The sequence below is a fragment of the Quercus robur genome, chromosome 9, assembly GCF_932294415.1.
Source record: "Quercus robur chromosome 9, dhQueRobu3.1, whole genome shotgun sequence".
In the NCBI taxonomy this organism is placed as follows: Eukaryota; Viridiplantae; Streptophyta; class Magnoliopsida; order Fagales; family Fagaceae; genus Quercus; species Quercus robur.
In genome coordinates, this window is record NC_065542.1 from 26,387,862 (window position 1) to 26,410,679 (window position 22,818).

At 36.0% G+C, this 22,818-nt stretch overlaps 1 protein-coding gene across 6 annotated transcripts; it reads right to left on the reverse strand.

The window, feature by feature from the left end:
• Positions 1-7,103: 7,103 nt before the first annotated feature.
• On the reverse strand, positions 7,104-20,136 carry LOC126700095 (uncharacterized). 6 transcript variants are annotated; one of them, XM_050398089.1, is made up of 6 exons: positions 19,900-20,136; positions 18,401-19,025; positions 17,772-18,086; positions 16,730-17,651; positions 16,123-16,423; positions 7,104-7,251 (listed from the first exon to the last, which is right to left on the reverse strand). In XM_050398089.1, exons 1-6 carry the CDS (start codon positions 20,011-20,013, stop codon positions 7,156-7,158), a joined length of 2,373 nt encoding a protein of 790 aa, XP_050254046.1. In that variant the 5' UTR covers positions 20,014-20,136; the 3' UTR covers positions 7,104-7,155. The 6 variants fall into 6 exon arrangements, with proteins under 6 accessions (XP_050254046.1, XP_050254047.1, XP_050254042.1 ...); XM_050398090.1 differs by having other exon boundaries at positions 16,123-16,248; positions 16,567-17,651; XM_050398085.1 differs by having other exon boundaries at positions 16,123-17,076; positions 17,236-17,651; positions 19,900-20,135.
• Positions 20,137-22,818: the final 2,682 nt, after the last annotated feature.

The window sequence follows — 22,818 nt, forward strand, 5'->3', positions numbered from 1 at the left end:
AAAACCAATTAGTAATGAGGAAGACAAACTAAAATCTTTTATGGCATTTAAATATTTAATACCGTGCCTCATGACGTGCCTGTTTTTAGAGTGGTTGTAAGAAGTTGAATTGTGGCCTTCATCAATGGCTAAGATTGAAAGTTTAAAAACTTAGGGCATGTTTGGTAAACTATAATAAGCGCTGTAATGTAATAGTTATTCCTATGATTTAGTTATTCTTTAATTTGGTTATGTTTTTATTACAAGGAATAGTCATTCCTTATGAATAACTATTCTTCAAAATGAGGAATAACTATTCCTCTTTAAAATGTTGTATTAGTTATTCCTTAGTAAGTGCAATAATTTCAAAACTTAATATATTTCCAAATAAACAAACTTTCCATATACATCTAACAATTATAAAAATAAAAAATCATAAAAAATAATACATATATCTCTTAAATTTAAAAATAACAATTTTTAAAGAGATATAATTGTATGAGTAAGATATTTCCTAAAATAAATGTTAAGTTTCATTCTAATGTTATAACTCATAACCAAACTAATGAATAGGTTTAGTTATTACATTACAACACATTTTATTACTAGTAATAAATATTACAATTCCTGTCATAATTTCCATTCAGTGTACCAAACGTACCCTTATATTTAGTGTCCATATGGCATGGGTTTATAAGCTTAACTTTTAACTTTTAGCTTTTATGTACAACTTTTTAAAACCTTACATTTTTTTACCTTTTCATTATAAGTATACTTTACCACACTTTCAATAAAAAAAATTTAGTCAAAATTAAATAAGTTGCTCCCAAACAGATATAATCTAAATATCAAAACTTTTAATTTTAAATATTTCTATCATTTTACCTTCTCAATTTTTTACTTTTAATGTTGCATTTCGCAATAGACCCCATTCCATTGTTCTATGGGTAAAGTATGTAATATTCACTTACTAGTGCTATGATTTGACTCATGATTTGAAGCTAGCACCTAGCATCCCGAACTAAGCTATGTGTGTATCAACCAATCTATATATATCTAAAAGTTGAATCGTAGTGTTTATTATTGCTATACTTATGTTGAGTCATATCAATGGTCACATCATCCACCCATTTCCAACATTATCTCTCTTATTTTTAACTCTAATTTTTTTTTCTTATTAATTTCTCAACTTATTGTTATAGTTTCTCTAACATTTCTCCTCCCTTTTACCTGTTTATCTCCCCATTATTATCTACCTTAATATCACTTTTCCTCTATCCATTTATCTTCCTTTAATTTTGGCTTTTCATATTCTCCTCCTCTTACTATAAATTTACAATTCTCTCTCTCATTCTATACGTAGTTTTTCATACACAAAAGGTTATTTCTCTTTTTTTTTCTCTCTATCAAAATTTTGTTTTTCATTTTTTGATGGAATTTGTTTTTTCTTGCATCTTTGCTTTAGGTTAATGAATTTTTGTATCATATGAAACTTTACTTTGGGTTGATGTGATTAAGTTGTGTTTTTAAGTTGTTATTTTTTTAATTCTCTTTGATTTCTTAGATGTTATCTTATTGCACTATAAAGATGGTATATAAGAATATAATATTATTTTATTATATATCATAACAAGAGTTGGATAATTTGGTGTTCATCACTATATTTTTTATTTTTACTTTTTTTTCTTCTCATATTATTTTCTATAAGTTTCTTATTATTCTCTCTCACATTCTCTCTTGAAAATGTGGTTATTTTCTCTCTCTTGATTTTTTTTTTTTTGCAACTTTACTTTATATTAAAGAAATCATTGTGATTTTTAAAATTCTATTTTAGGTTCATACGTTTTGGTGTGGTACTTTTTTGGTCCCCCGTTACCAATACTCTCTCTCTCTCTCTCTCTCTCTCTCTCTCTCTCTCTCTCTCTCTCTCTCTCTCTCTCTCAGTTTGATTTTTATTTGAGTTAATACTGATTATTTTGGAAGTAAGAATTGAGTTTATATCAAAACACAATTTTGGATATGCTAATTACAGATCAGCATTCAATCCATTTTGGTTCACTTCATCTATTCGGTCTACTCCAGCCCACTTCAGTTCTATTAGGTCCATTCAGTCTACTTCGGTCAATTCAATCCAATTCGTTCTATTTGGTCTACTTCGGTCATTTTTGGTCTACTTTGGTCCATTTCGTCTAATTCGGTCCATTTGGTCCATTTAGTTTGCTTCGGTATATTTAGTCCAATTTGGTCCATTCAATCCACTTAGGTCTATTCAGTCCAACTTGGTCTACTTCGGTCTATTTAGCCTATTTCAGATCACTTCGATCCAATTTGGTGTACCTACTTAAGAATGGGAAAAATACAAATTTGGGTTGAGAGTATTATCAATTATTTGAGTAATATTAATTGTAACTATATGATAAGTTTTGATCATCATAATAATCTCCTTAAGAGAATGAGAATTTGAATAGTAACTTTGATATTTAAAATTTTAATTGCACCAAAAGAAACTAGGAAAATATAATGCATAATAACAATAGTTAGAAGAATATGAATCATTTCAAAAGATAATAATATCAATAAAAAAAATTAAAAAAAATGATAAAATTATATATTTTTAAAAATAGAGTGATGGAAATTACTTTTTGAAATTATTTAATTTTTAGAGAGAACAAATTATGTACAATAAAATCTAGAGAATAAATTATGCATATTTGGTATAAGTTTGTTATGAGTTTTGATTATCATAATAAATTTTTTTAAGAGAATGAAGAATTTGAATAAATTTTTTTGCTTGAAAGTATAATCAACCTCATGCAACTCATTTAAAAGTAACGACTTTAAAACAAATGAGTAACTACCCTAAATATTAGATTTGTATATTTATAACCTTCATGTTTAGAAAGACTTTCACTTAAATTAAGCCGAATCAAAGTGGACTGAAATGCTATGTTAATGTAACTCAACAAAAGTTTAGCAATAATAAATGCTATGCTTAAAGATTTTAGATAATATGAGTTTGAGATCTATATTTTTATTAATAAATTTAGATTTGGAATAGGCGCTTTCAACCCAAACATGTCTTTTCCCTATATGTAAGTGCACAAAAATGGACCAAATGTTTTCTCAAAAAAAAAAAAAAAAAAAAAAAAAAAAAAAAAAAGAAAGAAAAAAAAAAGGACCGAGTGGAAAGATGAAATAGGACCAAAGTAGTCCAAATAGGACAGTGTACCAATATGGACCGAATAGGACCGATGTGTACTAGATATGACCGAATAAGAATGAATGGACAGATTAAGACCAATGTGGACGTAATGGATCAAATAGAATCAAACTGGACCGAGTAGGACGAAAATGGACCAAATAAGACCAATGTCTACCAAATAGGACCGAAGTGGACAAAATGGCCTAAATAAGACCAATATGAACCGAATAGAACCAAAGTAGTCAGAATGGACCGAATTAGACCAAAGTGGACCGAATAGCCCAGATAAAACTAAAGTGGACGAAAGTGGACAGAATGGACTTAATAGGACTAATATGGACCAAATGGACCTAATTGGACCAAATTAGGCCGAATAGAACCAAAGTGGGCCAAAGATGACTGCATGGACCGAATAGAAAATTCAAATAAATATCAATTTTATTGCATTTTTAGGGCTCATATTTCTAATTTCTAGTGTTTATTTTATTTGTATTTTTTTAACTCAAAATAAAGAGGCCCAAATACAATAAAATCTCATACTTTTCAACCCAAAAATTAATAAAAGAAAAAAAGAATTTTTGAGCTAAAATTGAAAAGACACCGTACAAAAAGAATCAATTTAAAAGCTCAATTAGTCCAAAATGGATCAGGGGACCGAAATTAATCGAGTGGACCAAACTGAATTGAAGTAAACCTAATTAGGTTAAATAAAATTGTTTTATTGATCGAGTGGACCATAGGATCACATACTTTATGGTATTTTGTGGCCAACAATAATATTACCGTAGGGATTATGACAGGCAGAGATCAAAAACAAGTTTGAGTGAGATCTCATGGATGATTTTTTTTTAATTGTTCTGAAGTATTGAATAAAAATCCTTACATGTGGACCCGAATCAAATTTATCCCTTTTTGGTGCAGATTAATAATTGGTCAAATTTATCCTTGCATGAGCTTTGCTAGTAGTTTTTAGATTCTGCTGGGAGATTCTAGCCTTTTGCCCTTAATTTTAAAAAAATTTAGCAATATGCCCCTATTTCGAAGCTATATAGGGATATGCCCCTATTTCGATACTCGATTACCTTAAAATCGAGTTTCAATGAAATACTCGATTCATAGAAAATCAAGTTATGCCCAATAAATCTATAAAATAAAAAAAAATAAAAAAATGCATGGAACTCAATTTTAGGGAAGTCGAGTTCCAAAACGCCGCTATAAAGCTTTAAAACGACACTATAGGGCTTAAAAACGCCACTATAGGGCTCCTTGAACCTGGTATGGGGACTTATAAAAAAAAATTGCAGGAAAACGCTGCTATAGGGTTTTAAAACGTCACTATAGGGCTTAAAAACACCACTATAGGGCCCCCTGAACGAGGCGACCACACTTTTAAAAAAGTTTTGCAGGAAAATGCCGCTATAGGGCTTTAAAATGTCACTATAGGGCTTAAAAACGCTAATATAGGGCACCCTGAATATGAGGCAATCACACTTATAAAAAATTTGTAGGAAAACGCCGCTATAGGGCTTTAAAACGTCACTATAGGACTTAAAAACGCCACTATAGGGCTCCCTGAATATGGCGCGATCACACTTATAAAAAAAAATTTGCATTGAACTCGAGTTCCATGCAATTTTTATTTTATTTTTTTTATTTTTTTTAAGTTTGATCGGGCATAACTCAATTTTCTACAAATTGAGTATTTAATTGAACTCGATTTTAGGCTAATCGAGTATCGAAACAGGGGCACGCCCCTATATAGTTTGCAAACAGGGGCATATTGCCAATTTTTTTTAAAATTAAGGGTAAAATGCCAGAATCTCCGATTCTGCTGGCTCTTAATTTGAATAAGATGCACCATGATTTCTCGCACAACCTGAGTGGCTGAGCTCAATGACGTTGAGAAGTGAGAACACATTGCCCGCACCAAGATATTACTACAATTTTTTTTCTCCCAATAAACTTAAGAACTTCATTGAAGAAGGAAACCAATTAAACAATCCGAGTGTGTGTTTGGCTCTAGTTTAAAAAGCTAGCTTATTTTACTATTTAGCTTATTTTTGTTACTATTTATAGGCCCCACTGCACTTTTTGGTACTATTCATGGGTTCCACTATACTATTTCAGTTAACTTTTACTTTTATCTACAGTACTTTCAGCAAAAAGTTTTCAATTTCAACAAAATAAGCAGATCCTAGACAAATCTTAAGTCCAAAACCAAAAAATCATCCATCTGCAGATGCCTGGGAACTTGGGATAATTAATTTGTAGGCAAAATAGCTAAAAGAAAACATATAAATGAACCACATTGACATAAATGAGCTAGATGGATAAGCAGGTGTGGGTCCTTTTTGGACAGTACCTAGGCCCAAGTAGAAACAAGGATCCTAGGCCCTTTACTTGTTATTTTAAGGGACTGGGCTTGGTTCACCGTAGCTAAATGGATTGATTACGAACCAATTGGTGCACAGAGCACGAATCCTACAACACATACATGCTAACAAACAAGAAATATATGCATTGAACAACAAGAAATAGCAAAGGAACAAAATGGTAAAGAAAGATACAAAAATAAAGCGTTAAGGATCCTTAAAATGTAAAATATTCCATTACTTTTCTTAATTGTGTAATACACTATGCTCACTAGGACGTGTTACAAGATCCAAATAAGTTCAAAAATCACAGATTTTGATGGCTTTTCAGGCTTCTAAGACTTGCAAAGTTTGAATCCTTTTGAATCTGAGTATGTTCTCTAGTGGCTGTTTGAGGATACCGGGTGATATTTCCTTCTCTTTTCTCTCTGTTTTTTTTTTTTTTTTTTTGGAATTCTGACAAAGTTTTCTCAATGATTCTACTCTAGTTCATTGTTGCTAAATACCTTTCACTGTTGGCTGTTTCCCCTTTTATAGTGTTATCCTAGGGTTCCCGAGGTACCACTGATTCCCCACATTTGCTCTCCTGGGTACCAGAACCAATGTTGCGCCAGCAACATTGGTGGCTGATCCCTTCCTCATTCCTCATTATTTTCTTCTTTTGGGGTTTCTTTTGGCTGTTTTTCCCTTTGTCATTTTTCCCAAGCGAGTTGATTCCTTCCTGTCAGGTTGAAAGTTTCTCAGCCACCTTCCTTCATGGTTCTTCTTTCTGAGTTCCCCAAAGTACCAGCCCCTTGTTCATGAATTGTTGGTTCCCAGGCCTTCTGATTCTTTTTTCTGCATCATCAGGTGGTTGATAGGGGTTTATCTGTTCTCATTCCTTGTGTTCCTTGGCACCCCTCTGAACTGTCTTAATCCAACCCCGGCTTGCTACACAACTCGAGGATCCCAGGCTCCTGGCAATCCCCAGGTATCCTAGCCCAGTTCTTACCACTGGGCTCCCCAACGATTTATTGACCTTGGCGGGTTGGGCTTTCTTCTTCCCTTTGTTTCATGAGTTCTAAGGCTTACCACTCGTGGGTCTGGGTTCCTCCTTAAGACCCTTAATGGATTTAGGCCAACCACCTTTTTTCTTTATTGCGGGCTCAAGTATTTTATTTTTTTTATGAAGTTCAATTCTCTGTGCCGTTTTGGGCCTTGGTGCAACATTGTGACTTTTTAGACCTCAATAGCAGACTTGATAGCTTTCATTCATAATCCAACACCAACAAAATATTGGGCGAGTCAACATTATTACAAAACTTGTGTACCATAAGTGACCAAAAACAAAATTCTATCAAACTTCTGATTCTCATTTGAACAAGAAAAGAAGCACATATTAAGCAGGCAAACCCAGGTTTAAACCCCTTGTGTACCATAAGTGACCAAAAATAAAATCCAATCAAACTTCTGATTCTCATTTGCATAAGAAAAGAAACAAATAATAAGCAGGCAAACCCAAGTTTAAACCCTCCTCTATCATTGGCCCTCTTAACCAAAATTCTCAAAATAGAAACGATACTCAAGGCGTGGTTTCATACACTTATATATCCCTTCCTGCGTTTAGTTATTACAATTTTCCTTCAAACCCTCATCCACAGCCATACTACAATTCTCTGGCAATGCCTGCAAGGCAATTCTTTTCTTCCCAACATATTCCTGCACATCATTTGACAAAAAACACAGTTGGTACAATATAACACAGTGATAAGCTCAAACTGTATAACCAATGAAAGGAGATACAAAGAAATTGTGAGAACGAATAGACTAACCTTAGTGGCACTTTTATTTGTATTGTGATTTTTATTGCTTTTAATATGCATTTCCTTCAACATCTTTGTGAGCCGCCTTAAACTCTTTCCTGCCAATTCATCTGGCTTGGCCTTTTCCTTATCAAGCTCCACTTTGACATTACCAATGTCAATGTTTTCATCATCATCATCTGAAACATCAGCAACCTTCTGAATTGTTGATTCTTTTATAGCTGAAGATTTCCTTGGTGTCAACTGAGTAGGGCGAGGAAACTGTTGGAAATATATGAGATTAATTAACAAAACCAATAGAGTAAATTCAAGAGATTAGAGGAAACTTATCGATGATTGAGAGAGCTAAGGCGTGGAACTCAATCCACTGTCCTAAGAAGTGATTTTGCCCCACTAGGTGCAATTTATCCTTGGTGCAGAAATGGCTCTTGCAATCACCCCCCAGGATTCAATAGCAAGCTATGGTTGTGTGCACTCACAAACCAAAGCTTTGAACTCATATTAATGCCCACAAAAATTGAAGGAAGAGTAAGAAACAGAATTAGGAATTTTGTTGCTATTTCATATGTATTAAGAGACATCCTTACCTCTATTTTTATAAGTGTATAACAAGGTTAATTAACACATATTTGTAAATTTGCCGTAATAAACGTCCCCCTAAAATTTCTCCTTTTAAACTTTCCTTTCATAGCTATAGAATTAAAGGTTGATTGCTGTGTATTCGAGATTGTGTTAAGGCAAAGGAAAGAGCATGCTTTAAGGTGAAAATAAGGAATAGATGAGAGAAATTGGAGAATCAAATGATGTGATGACAGAGGAGAGAGTTTAATACTTACCTCCCTGACATGAAGTCAGCTTGGGTCTTAAATGACCCAGCTATTATTCCTTTATTTATTTTTTCCTAATTTAATTTGAAACTTTTCCAACAATCCCCCACAATGTTTCAAATTAGAATTAAAGATGAAGGTTATGGAATATGAGAGAATTGGTGGGCAGGATGTAATGCTTAGATGTCGATGCCTTTTGGGCTTGAATCGACACTTGGTGCTTACAAGTGAGGGCTCATGGATGCTTGGTGAAACAATGTCTTGAACCTAGCTTCCTATTGTGAGACTCTAACCTTGTGCACACATTCCACCCTAATTTAGACGAGTTCTCGATTTGGCGCATTACGGCCTTGCATCCTTCCTGGATGTTCATGGTGCTTTAGAGAGTTGGCCAAACTCTCATAGGAAGCGGCCTCTGTTGTATATATAGGTATATACATGGATAGGTTGTAATAATGATGTTTGAGTTTGGAGAATATTGTTTCATAAAGTTGTTAAAGTGAAAGTTCAAGTTCTGGAATTTTCTAAGTGAAAATTCGAAGTTAGGCATTTTTGATTGGTCGAAGCTTTGGTTTGATCAATCGAAATAGTAAAGAAAAGTTCCTGGAGTTTCTGGATGTCTTGATCGCTGCTCGATTCCTGTTCGATCAATCGAAAATAACATTCGATTAATCGAAAATAACACTCGATCGATTGAAAGTAACTTTCGACCAATCGAAAATCGTGAAACAGGATTTTTCTACAAAATTTTCTAGTGACTGTTCAGAAAGGTTGAAGAGGTTTCAAGCCTTATGATCAGTTCTATGAAACATTTTAATTCTCCATACATACCTTTTGAAGGGTTATAACCCTATGGGTATAAATAGAGGTTAATGTTCACTTGAAAATATGACTATCTCCCCAAAATAGTAAGTTACAAAGAAACACAAGAAATCCTATGGGTATTCTCCAAAATTGTTATTTATAGAACCCAATAAACTTAGTTGTATCCTGGGGACAAATTTGTAGAAACCCTTTAGCAACTTGCGAATGGGGACAAATATTGTCTAAGAATAACATTCAATTGTGCCTCCAAGTCAATCACTAATTTCTATTTACTTGATGCGTTCATTTGTTCACTCATTGTTACTCCTTGATTTGGTAAAATCCCTAACAGCCTCCACTTCCACACCCATATAGGTGAGCTCATCAAGTGTGTACTGTCACACACCACCTTTACAGGTTATGAGTTCATTAAGAGTTCTACTTAACCTTCTCACTTTGACAGTATGCATTATCTACACCAACTACACCATAGGGAGGGACAATTTTTGATAATGCATTATTGAATCTCTCCACGACTTGTTTGAACCCATTGAACCTAATTCACGGAATCTTCGATCACATAGGTTGGGTTACTATCATGGGTGATTCAGTCTATAGGCCTCAATCCCATCCCCCTCAATGTATCATGGACAAATTTTCTAGATAGTCCTTTAGTCAAAGAATCTTCTAGATTTTTCTGTGACTTCATAGACTCCAATGCTATCACACCAGTTTTTATAAATTGTCACACAATTTTGTGCCTTAACTGCATGTGTCCTTGTTTCCCATTGTAAAATTTTCCTTTGATCTACCAATGGCTGCATGTAATTCACAATGCAATGAAATTGGTTAAGGCAACTTGTTTGGTACACAGTTGTATATCACATGTGGAGTTGGTTTTTATCATTGTCAGATGCTCAATTTGCATCATAGAATCTTCCGGCACATTTGTATATCCTCATTGTACCTTTCAAATTTCTCAATAAACAAGTTAGTACAAAAAGGATTATGACTATCACACTGCCTATAATTTTAGCATATTCCAATTGTGACACACTAGTCCCTTTATTTTTCCTCATCTAGGATCATATGACGAGCTTACAGGTTCACTTTCAAAGTGAGTTTCTCAAATATTTCATTCCTCAATGTAGTGTGGCTTTGATAAGAAATTACCTTTAATGCCACAAATTATTTTAATTCCTAATATCACACTAGCTTCTACTAAGTCTTCCATGTCAGATTTTGATGATAGGAATTTTTTGTATAATTGATAACATGTTTATCAGTTTCAAATATCAACATGTCATCTACATACAAGCAAATTATAAAGTCAAAGTTTGCATTGAGCTTAATATACTCACACCTATCAGATTCATTCACAATAAATCCGTTTGACACGAATGTATGATTGATTATTTCCATGCCATTATTTTGGCGCTTCTGTATCAAGAGATTGCTTTTTATATTGAGATTATTTTTGTTATTGGTGAGTAAATGGAGATAATCTACACCACCCTTTAAAATCTAGGGATTCCAACTTTAGCTAAGTACCCCCACATTTTGAGATATTTGGTATCCTTTCAAAAATTCAAGTATATGGAGCAACCACTTTATGCATAATTCCAAATTTATTTTCTTTTATTTATTTTTCATCTTTGGTGCTTGCTTCAAACGAAAACTTCACATTTGAGAATTCTTAATTTCTAGATTTACTATCAAGTTTAATTGCTTCATTCCTTTTATTGATGCAACATTCACAAAGCATAATCTTGCATGCCCCAGATCAAAGATTCAACAAAATAAGCGATAAAAGTATTATTTTTATTATTATCATTAATTTTTATCAAAACTAGCATCAAGTACAAAGAGTCCCCCATGACAGTAGCCCTTCCCAACAAAGTCACCATTGCGAGTTAATACAAGTTTATCCTCTTCAAACACCAATTTGAGCCCTGCTTTGTTAAGAAAGGATCTAGACACTAGGTTTCTTCGCATGTTAGGAACATGAAGTACAGAGTGCAGTGCTAGAGACTTACCAGAAGTTAATTTCAAAAGTGCCTTACCTTTTCCTGCAACACTTGCAGTACGAGCATCTCCCAAATAGACGCTCTCTCCATCTATGACTTTCTCATAGTCAAGAAACATCTCCTTGTTTGAGCAGATGTGTCTAGTGGCCCCAGTGTCCACTACCCATTCAATCATGATGTCGACCAGATTCACTTCAGACACAACTGCAGCTATCACCTCAGATTCTGTCAAGTTGGCTTGAGGCTTGGGGTGATGGTGATCTTGTCCCTTCCTGAACTTACAATCAGAAGCCACATGACCAATTTTTCCCACACAAAGCAAGGACCTTTCTTTTTCTTTCCAATATTATTTTGTTTCTTGAATATACATTCAGTCTTTCCATTAGGCCCTCTCCATTTTTTTTTTTGAAATTTTTCTGCATTTTTCTGTTCCACTAAGTTTGCTTTAGATGTGAACTCTAGGTTAGTATAATTTGTTATATCTCTCATCCGGTTTGACTCCTCAATCTGGATGTGGACAATTAGGTCCTCCATTGATAAGTCTCTACTTTTGTGTTTCAAATAGTTTCTATAGTCCTTCCAAGAAGGTGGCAACTTCTCTATGAGAGCAGCTGCTTGGAACGCCTCATATATTTTCATCCCTTTAGCCAAAATTTCTAAAACAATATGTTGATACTCATGGACCTGATCCATGATTGGTTTTTCATCTACCATTTTAAAATCAAGGAACCTACCAACAACATATTTTTAAAACCAGCATCTTCCATGGAATATTTCTTTTTTAATGCATCCCAAATTTCCTTAGCAGAGTTATAACCACAGTAAATATCGAATAATGAATTGGACAAGTAATGCAGAATATGACCCCTACAAGTACAATTATCCCTTTCAAAATTCCTAATAGAAGCATAACGAGCAAGCTCATGCATTTCATCAGATACACGATCATTGAATAACACATAATCCACATGAATAGATTCAAGATAAAATAACATCCTCTCAGACCATCTCTTATAATGGTTTCCATCAAATGGTTCCAATTTAGACATGTCAGGTGCAATGCTCGTATTTGATTATTAATTGGAGCAAGTCACTTCTCAGATTGTTGGAAATATATGAGACTAATTAACAAAACCGATAGATAAATTCAAGAGATTAGAGGAAACTTATCGATGATAGAGAGAGTTGAGGTGTGGAACTCAATCCACTGTCCTAAGAAGTGATTTCGCCCCATTGGATGCAATTTATCCTTGGTGCAGAAAGCGATCACCGCCCCAGGATTCAACGGCAAGCTATGGTTGTGTGCACTCACAAACCAAAGGTTTGAACTCGTATTAATGCCCACAGAAATTGAAGGAAGAGTAAGACACTGAATTAGGAATTTTGTTGCTATTTCATATGTATTAAGAGACATCCTTTCCTCTGTTTTTGTAAGTGTATAACAAGGTTGACTAACACATCTTTATAAATTTGCCGTGATAAACGTCCCCCTAAAATTTCTCCTTTTAAACTTTCCTTTCATAGCTATAGTATTAAAGGTTGATTGCTGTGTATTCGGGGTTGTGTTGAGGCAAAGGAAAGAGCATGTTTTAAGGTGAAAATAAGGAATAGATGAGAGAAATTGGTGGACTAAATGATGTGATGTGATGACTGAGGAGAGAGTTTAATACTCACCTCCCTTACCTGAAGTTAGCTTGGGTCTTAAATGACCCAGCTGTTATTCCTTTATTTAGTTTTTCCTAATTTAATTTGTCCCAGAGTTTAAAACCTTTTGAATTGTTGATTCTTTTCTAGCTGAAGATTTCCTTGGTGTCAACTGAGTAGGGCGAGGAAACTGTCCCGAAAGCTGTTCAGCTGCAAATGGTTGAAATGGAATTTCATAGGTGACTTTGCTGTCGGAAATTAGATCAGTACTCATGTTTGATTCATGTGCTGGCATTACACAAACATCAACCAAAGTTTCATGCACCTCTTCTGCCTTGGCCAGTGGATCACCAGCATGGCAAGAAGTCTTGTCCTCAGATATTGAATTTGTTGCCACAGTTGATAATGTGACTTCACAGTCAGAAATTAGGAGACCTGGACTCATTCTTCATAGATATTGGAGTTCCAACCGATGATTGGTCATTGGTTTTCATGGCAACTTCTTCTGCTTCAGTCACATGCACATCAACCAATGCATCAGTATTATAAATTGAGAGATGCTACGCCTACAACATTTTTACAACAAATCATGGTTGGTTAGTTGTTATTGGTTCAAATTTAAAACTAACACTAAGATTACTTTTTTGCCCCAACAAAAACAACCAGTAACAACTTGCCACTTAGGATTTATTGTAAAAATGTTGTAGAAATGTTGTAGATATAGCATTTCTCTTATAAATTTCCATTGTAAATGCCTGATTCTCAACAGAAACCTGTATGTCCGATTGTTCAGTGACAATGCCTTCAGAACCAGAATGGTTGTTCTCCAACTTCTCCAAACCAATAGGAAGAACTGGAGCCTCTAAATCTTTTTCTTCTTCTGCGTCTGCATTATCATCACTGTATTTTTCTTCACACTCAGATGAGTTTTCATCTGATGCAATCTCTTCATCAGACTCCCCTTCAGTGGCAGATTCCGATTCAGAATCTGACTCCCCTTCAGTGGTGGATTCTGATTCAGAATCTCAATTGCTGTGGTCATCACCCTCTGTCACATTCAGTTCTGAGTCTTTGCTTGCCAGGTTTTGACATTCATGTTGTGGGGACATAGATTCAGAAACATGGTCCATATCCTCACCATTCAAAGCTTGGGTCCACTATAGTAAGAATAAATATTTTATTATGGTTAGATAGATGTATGTATTTGTATCTTACACTAAGTAGGGGTGTCCACGGGTCGGGTCGGGTCGGTTTTGGACCCAACCCGGACCCGACCCGCCGGCGTCGGGTGGAAGGCGGAGGGACCCGAAACCGACCGCCGGCGTCACTCGGTCGGGTCGGTTTTGGGTTCGGGTAGTGTTCGGGTGGGTCGGTCGGTGTTGAGAGTCGCCGGATCCTGCAAATGTCGCCGGAATCTCCTCGAATGTCGCCGGAATCTCTTCGAATGACGTCGGAATCTGCAAAAATCCAGTAGATCTGCACCAAAAATCGCCGAAATCAGCCTGGATCTCCTCGAATCTCGCCGGATCTCACCAAATATGGTCCAAATCTCGCTTGGATCTCCTCAAATGTCGCCGGATCTCACCAAATCTCGCTCGAATTCGCCGGATCTCAACCAATCTCGCTTGAATGTCGCCGGATATTGCCAGATTTATATATAACGTCGGTCGGGTCGGGTGGCTCGGGTTTTGGAGAAGAAAACCCGCCACTCGACCCGCCGGCGTCGGGTCTTGAGGTCAGAAACCCGTCACCGACCGTCGGAGTGGTCGGTTCGGACGGTTGCCGGTTCGGGTTCGGGCGGGTTGGTCGGGTTGGTCGGGTTTCGGGTTGGGTTGGACACCCCTAACACTAAGCATAGAAATTCAAAAAAAGAAAAAAGAAAAAAAAAAAGGATAAAAGATAAAAGATAAATCTGGGAAGAGGGGTAGATTCACATGTTATTGAAAATAGATTCCTAATTTCTAATTTCTATAGGGTCTGTTTGGGATAGAGGCTCATATTTCTAATTTCTAATGTTTATTTTGTTTGTAATTTTTTTAACTCAAAATAAAGAGTTTAGCCCAAATATAGGGTTTATTTGAGATCTATTTATTTTGTTGAAATTGAAAATTTTTTACTGAAAGTACTGTAAATAAAGGTAAAAGTTAGTTGAAATAGTACAATGAAATCCATGAATAGTACCAAAAGTGTAATGAGACCCATGAATAATACTAAAAATAAGCTAAATAGTAAAATAAGCTGGTTTTTTAATTTTTGCCAAACATACACATAATAAAATTTCATACTTTTCAACCCAAAAATTAAGGAAAAAAATTCAATTTAAAAGCTCAATTAGTCCAAAATGGATGAGAGGGGATCTAAATTGATTGAGTAGAGACCAAATTAGACTAAAGTAAACCTAATTTGATTGAATAAAATTGTTTAATTTTTAAGAATAACAAATTATCTTCAATAAATTTTAAATAACAAATTATATATTATATTTTAATTACAAAATAATTATTTATTCACACATGAGTTTGCGACTAGTAAAAATAAAAACACATGCTCCACGATATTTTGTGGCCAATAATACCATAGGATCACATGCCGTGGCCAACAATAATATTACCATAGGGTATGACAGGCAGAGATCAAAAACAAGTTTGAGTGAGTAAAAATCCTTACATGTGGACCCGAATCAAATTTATCCTTTTTGGTGCAGATTAATAATTGGTCAAATTTATCCTTGCATGATTTTCTCGCACAACCTGAGTTGGCTGAACCCAATGATGTTGAGAAGTGAGAGAACACATTGGCCGCACCAAGATATTACTACAATTTTCTTTTTCTCCCAATAAACTTAAGAACTTCGTTAAAGAAGGAAAACAATTAAACAATCTGAGTCCACAACCTGAAAATCATCCATCTGCGGGATAATTAATTTGTAGGCAAATAGCTAAAAGAAAACATATAAATGAACCACATTGACAAAAATGAGCTAGATGGATAAGCAGGCTTGATAGCTTTCAATCATAACCCAACACCAACAAAATATTGGGCGAGTCAACATTATTACAAACTTGTGTACCATAAGTGACCAAAAACAAAATCCAATCAAACTTCTGATTCTCATTTGCACAAGAAAAGAAACACATAATAAGCAGGCAAACCCAGGTTTAAACCCTCCTCTATCATTGGCCCTCTCAACCAAAATTCCCAAAATAGAAACAATACTCAAGGCGCGGTTGGTTTCATACACTTATATATATCCCTTCCTGCATTTAGGTATTTCAATTTTCCTTCAAACCCTCATCCACAGCCACACTACAGTTCTCTGGCAATGCCTGCAAGGCAATTCTTTTCTTCCCAACATGTTCCTGCACATCATTTGACAAAAAACACAGTTGGTACAGTATAACACAGTGATAAGCTCTAACAATTACCAGTGAAAGGAGACACAGAGAGATTGTGAGAGCGAATTACCTTAGTGGTACTTTTATCTGTATTGTGCTTTTTATTGCTTTTAATATGCATTTCCTTCAACATCTTTGCGAGCTGCCTTAAACTCTTTCCTGCCAATTCATCAGGCTTTGCCTTTTCCTTATCAAGCTCCACTTCGACATTACCAGTGTCAATTTTTTCCTCATCATCATCTGAAACATCAGTGACCTTCTGAATTGTTGATTCTTTTATAGCTGAAGATTTCCTTGGTGTCAACTGAGTTGGGCGAGGAAACTGTCCCGAAAGCTGGTCAGCTGCAAATGGTTGAAATGGAATATCATAGGTGACTTTGCTGTCGGAAATTAGATCAGTACTCATATTTGTTTCATGTGCTGGCATTTCCTTCAACATCTTTGCGAGCTGCCTTAAACTCTTTCCTGCCAATTCATCAGGCTTTGCCTTTTCCTTATCAAGCTCCACCTCGACATTACCAGTGTCAATTTTTTCCTCATCATCATCTGAAACATCAGTGACCGTCTGAATTGTTGATTCTTTTATAGCTGAAGATTTCCTTGGTGTCAACTGAGTTGGGCGAGGAAACTGTCCCGAAAGCTGGTCAGCTGCAAATGGTTGAAATGGAATATCATAGGTGACTTTGCTGTCGGAAATTAGATCAGTACTCATGTTTGATTCATGTGCTGGCATTACACAAACATCAACCAAAGTTTCATGCATCTCTTCTGCCTTGGCCATTGGATCCTCAGCATGACAAGAAGTCTTGTCCTCAGATATTGAATTTGTTGCCACAGTTGATAATGTGACTTCACAGTCAGAAATTAGGAGATCTGGACTCATATTGTTCATAGATATTGGAGTTTCAACTGATGATTGGTCATTGGTTTTCATGGCAACTTCTTCTGCTTCAGTCACATACACATCAACCAATGCTTCAGTATTATAAATTTCCATAGTAGATGCCTGATTTTCAACAGAAACCTGTATGTCCGATTGTTCAGCTACAGTGCTTTCAGAACCAGAATGAACTGGAGCCTCTAAATCCCTTTCTTCTTCTGTTTCTGCTTCAGTCACTTTCACATCAACCAATGCTTCAGTATTATAAATTTCCATAATAGATGCCTGATTCTCAACAGAAACCTGTATGTCCGATTGTTCAGCTACAATGCTTTCAGAACCAGAATGGTTGTTCTCCAACTTCTCAAAACCAATAGGAAGAACTGGAGCCTCTAAATCCTTTTCTGCATCATCATCACTGTAGTTTTCTTCACACTCAGATGAGTTTTCATCTGATGCAATCTCTTCATCAGACTCCCCTTCAGTGGCAGATTCCGATTCAGAATCTGACTCCCCTTCAGTGGTAGATTCAGATTCAGAATCACAATTGCTGTGGTCATCACCCTCTGTCACATTCAGTTCTGAGTCTTTGCTTGCCAGGTTTTGACATTCATGTTGTGGGGACAGAGATTCAGAAACATGGTCCATATCCTCAGCAGAAGCATCATTGGATTCTTTAACAGCCAAAGAATCCTCAGATCTTGTGTCTTGCTCAGTAACTGGAACATCATCATCATCAAATTCACAAAAACGTTAATGAAAAAAAAAAACAATATATGAATTAAAATGAAGAACATTCTTGATGACGATAAAAAACAATGACATAATATAAAACTTACCCTTCTCATCTACAGTTTCATGATCCAGATCTATTGCCATCTCCAACTTTTCACTTGAAATAATTTCCGACTCATCCGAACCCTCATCACCGGCTTCATCAATAGTCTCTGAAACTTTAACAACACCTGAATTATCAGCTATCTCAGACTTCAAATTATCTTCTCTAGACTCATCATCACTCTTGTTCATATCTTTATTATCAACTTTCAATTCCCTCTCCATCTCCATTGACTCAACTGGTTTTGGATCCGATAGAACTTCAGAATCATTGGTTTCCTCTGGACCCACTTCTGATACTGTTTGTGTATTAGCTTCTGAGATAAAATTATGAACAATGTCAGAGAACATCATATCATATTCATGCTCTTCCATTTTGTCCAAAAGTGCTAGAGAAGAAGAGTAAATCCTAGATTCTTTGTTTCGAAAACTTGCACTTATGTCACACAAAAGCACATGTTTACTGAGAAAATTGCATATGTAATAGTTAGAGAAGCTAAAAATGTTGAATGGAAACCCTATAATTCCTTAGATTTCTAAACAAACAAATGGTTTAAAAAAAAAAAAAAACTTCAAATATGTTATAAACAGTTTAAATGGAATTGCTCCTGGAATATTAAAAAACACATACCAGACATTTCCTTTTCAAATTGAACAGAAAGCTCTGAAATTTCTGAACTATTAGCCATCTCTTCAGACAAGTCATCAATCTTTACAGGTTCTGACTTTCCATTCTCCACTAAACTCATCTTACCCAGGTTCTTCTCCAACAATCTCACCGAATGCCTTGTACTATACACTCGCTGCACTGAATTCTCCGTCTCCAACTTCCTGAGAGCCGAAGTGGCTGCAGCTTTTCGCCGGGTGCTTGGCACCACAGGAGTCTCAACCACATCACTCCTCTCTTGAGCCTCACTCTTCTCATCCTCTTCAGCTTCTCTCAACTGGGTCTCAATTTTTCTGCGAGATGAAGCTGCTGGCACTCTTCTGCGGCTGCCTGGCACTGCCGGTGCCGGGGTTATAAGTACATTCACATCTTTGTTTTCTTGATCAGTACCTTGAGCGGCACTTCCTCTCGTACCACGACGAGTTCGCGTCAATGGTTGTGTGCTTTCGGTTACTTGTTTTGTGGGTTTTCTGCGAGTTGAGGCCCTGGCGGCTGTACGAGGAATATCAGGCGATCCGTTCACATTTTTCTCCGGAGATTGAGAGAGATTTGAATCAGATGGATTCAAGAATTCTTCAAGTCCTTCAACCTGACACACATCAATTTGGATTGAGTGTTGAAATATTTTGAAAGGAAGAGTAACAAATTCTTGGAAATCATTGTTTTCCTTTACTTATAGATTCATTGGCAAATAGATCTGTTTGGTTCCCAACAATTTATGGTAATCGGTAAAGAAGGAGACAAAAAGTCTTTTTAACTTATTGTAGTGATTTCTCAATAACCAAACAGAGAAAATCGAAATGGGATTAATATATTCGAATTAAACTGCATCAATTTATATAAAGATTCAAGATAAAAGATACAAGCAAGAAGGGTATGAAGAAAATTGAAATTGACATTTCTTTTCCTATGATTTGTTTTGCAAACAAAGCGGGCTGTCAAGAACTCCAAAGTCATAGAAATGCTGACTTTTCTTTCATTTTTCTATGATTTGTTTCGAGCCCTTCTACTTAACACATCGATTTGGTTTGAATGTTTAAACATTTTGAAAGGAAGATTAATAGATTCAGTATTTACATTGAGATTGAATCAAAACAATAGAAAAAGAATGCTAGTAAACCATTGTCTTTCTTTACTTGTAGAGATTGATGCCAACAAATAATAAAGATGGATTACAAAGGATTCATTAACTTTTCTTTTCGTAATGATTTCTCAACAACCAAACAGAGAATAACGAAAGGTACGCAATGGGCATTAATAGATTCGAATTAAAATGCATCAATTCATATAAAGATATAAATAAAAGAGAATAGAAAGAAGAATATGAAATGGGTATTGTAAACCAAAGAAAAAAGATTGAAAATTGTCATATTTTCTTTAATTTCCCTACAGTTTCCCAGCAAACAAATAGAGAAGAAAGAAAGATGCGAGATGGGTATTGAAGGGTTGAGAAAAAAGATTACATTTTGAAGAGCTTGGAGTGCATTGGCCATGGCAACATTGGTCATGTTGGCTGGGATCTTGTTCTTCTTGCAGAGAGCCTGAAGCTCCTTCCTTGCAAGGCTGTGGAAATCCATAGAGAGAGAGAGAGAGAGAGAGAGAGAGAGAGAAAGAGAGAGAGAGATAGTGTGTGTGTGTGTGTGTTTTGGAGTTTGTAAGAGATATTCAAAGAATGAGACAATGGAGACGATGATAGACAAGGAGGGAATGGGTTTGGGATTTGGGGGTATATAATGTAAGAGAAAGAAAGAGACGTTGAAGAAACCCTAAGGAATATGACCGTTGAGAGCGTGGAATTTGAATTTTGAATTTTGAATAGGTCGGTGTTTGAGTATGGTTTAAGTTATAAACGAAACGGCGTTTGGTTTGGGTGTTTTGTCTGTGTGGGCAAGTGAATGAATCAGAATTTAATTATAGTCTGATCTGATTTCAGTCTTGTTTGGTAAATTGGGTGGCAAAATAAAGAGAAACATTGGACCAACGATGTGTGGAAATAAATTCATTGAATTGTCTACTTTTATTTATTTCCAAAAAAGCATTATTCTTTTATCAAAAAAAAAAAAAGCATTATTCTTTTCTAACCTTTTTTTTTTTCCTATAAAAAAAAACTTAAAAAAAAAATTATTTCTAACTATTACTTAAAAAATAATGTTATTTCTTAATTAAGAGTGATTTAACAATAAAATAAACTAGCCTACTACAAAGTACAAAGAAGTGGTTAAACTTAGAATCACATTTGTCTTTGAAAAGCAAAGTTATGACAATATTTTTTATTGTTTTTAATTGCTTTTTTTTTTTTCTTAAACTATTTTGACATGTGATATAAGAACATCATATATTATAGCCTCATTACATGCACTTAGCGCATGCAATGAGACTTTTTTCTTTTTTAGATTTTTTATTTTATTTTATTTTTTTATAGGAGCTTGTTGTAGTTTTTTTTTTTTTTTTTTTTTTTTTTTTTTTTTTTTAAGAACATGGGGTAGTTTTGGCTGTGTACTTGGGGTAGTAAGAAGTTTGATAGAATATGGGGTAGTTTTATAAACATGGGTAGGTTTTTTTTTTATATAAATTTTTTTATTAATTTATGATTTTAACCTCATTTTTATGTTTTAGGAATAAGAATAAGTTAATTAGATTAAGGGTGTAAGGACACAAAATCTTTAACGGCCCAACAACGATGTTGGGCTCGCACATGGAAAGTCCCTCACAATAATATTTGTAGAGAGTGGGATTGAAAGGCCAGCGTTGGCTCACAGGGCGACATTTCGGGCCGGACCATAGATGAACTAATATGAGAAAGAGCTTTGGGCCGGATATTCAGGCCCTTCAGTCTTGTATCCAGGAGGATTTGGCTCCTCGGATCATGTCCGAAGAGAGGTGGTGCTGTCCCCGGTTACCCGTCGGTGGGTTTTTATGTGGTGTCCGGCGTATATTATCCAGGCATTCTCTTTCATCAAGTCTTTCGCCAAAAGCTAGAGGGAGCGCCCCCCTTTTTGGTCACATAACACTCTCTTTTATACTAGCCTCCGTTCGTTGTCCTTCGTCCACGTGTAGGGTCGATCTTCCCGGGACAGATATCTGTCCCATCAGTCTAATCCCAAAATTGCTGGAGATGATCCATAAAGCCTAAGATCCCGGCTCTGTTAGGGGCAGTGTCATGTCAGGGAAGGGTATTAAAGACAACTTCCCCAGGATATTTTCTGATCTTTCTAATTTACTCGTGTTCCGTTTCTATCCATGAGGTTTTGGACCTGCCGAGGACGAAACCGTCCTCGACTGTGTCTTCGGGCCACTTTTTATGTTTCCTAGTTTCGAGCTTGGGCCCTGGCCTCCTTCAGTTTAGGACCGGTGGGCTTCCCATAAGCGCGTGGGCCGGACCCATAAACTATGGGACCCCACATTAGCCCCTCAAAATCCTGCTGTCCAACGTCATGGTAGGACAGGTGGATTTTGATGATGTCAAGCCCTTATTGCCGTTCACTTTCTTCGGATCTTGATCAACGCTGGCGACTCTTCCCCTCCCCAAAGAATGTACCGGTCTACGAGCCGTTTTTCCTGGATTTGCGTACGTTGCCGTTATGCCGCGTGGTTATCTGCAGCGTGTCTTTAATATCTTCCCATTTACGAGACTTCCCAGATATTACGGTTACTGATGGTGTGGGAGAACGAAGCGGCGCGTTATACTCTGGATTTCCCTGGGGATCTGAGTGCGTTACATACCCTCTTTTTCGTCCCCTATATAAAGAGAGAAGACAGAGGGTGACTTTTTCATATCCGACTCCCTCACTTTCTTCCCAGAATCCACTTCCTCATTCTGGTTACTCCCTATTCAATAATACCTCTCTCATAGTAATCCACCATGAACAAATCCTTCCTTTCCCAGAAACGCCATGTCCTAACAAAACTCGAGATGGCTCGGTCGGGGCAAGGATGGTGGAGGCTTAAGATTTGCCTCCCCATTCTTTTAGCCAAAATCCGAAGCAGGGACTCGTCACACCCCATTTCTGGTGTGACTGAGTCGAAAACCTCCCTTGTCATCTCCATCTGCTCTCCCATGAGCATACCTAATATGGCTCCCCTTCTCCCTCTTTTGCTCCTTTTACTTTCTTTTCATTGCTTCCCTTTTCTTCTCCTCCTTCCCGCTCATGTCTTCCATCTTCTTTTTCCCTTGCATTCTTCAGCGACAAGAGTTTGCTGAAGTGCTTCCATGTGTTCCAATTCTTCTTCCTTGTCCTTCATTATTTTTGTATAAGGTTCTTCTCCTGATATGAGCAGTACTGAGGTATAGATTTCAGAGAGACTTTGAAGGTGAGTTCAGAAGATACCTGATGGTTCACTTATTTGTATTACGGATGTTGTTACTGTCTTAGCAGTTTATT

Excerpts from the sequence above, each read along its gene's own strand:
- LOC126700095 (XM_050398083.1), bottom strand. The coding sequence starts at position 20,013 with ATGGATTTCCACAGCCTTGCAAGGAAGGAGCTTCAGGCTCTCTGCAAG. Across the intron at positions 19,026-19,899 it reads CACTCCAAGCTCTTCAAAAT|GTTGAAGGACTTGAAGAATT; the intron begins GTAATCTTTTTT and ends GATGTGTGTCAG. Across the intron at positions 7,252-16,122 it reads CAGATAAAAGTACCACTAAG|GAATATGTTGGGAAGAAAAG; the intron begins GTAATTCGCTCT and ends AATGATGTGCAG.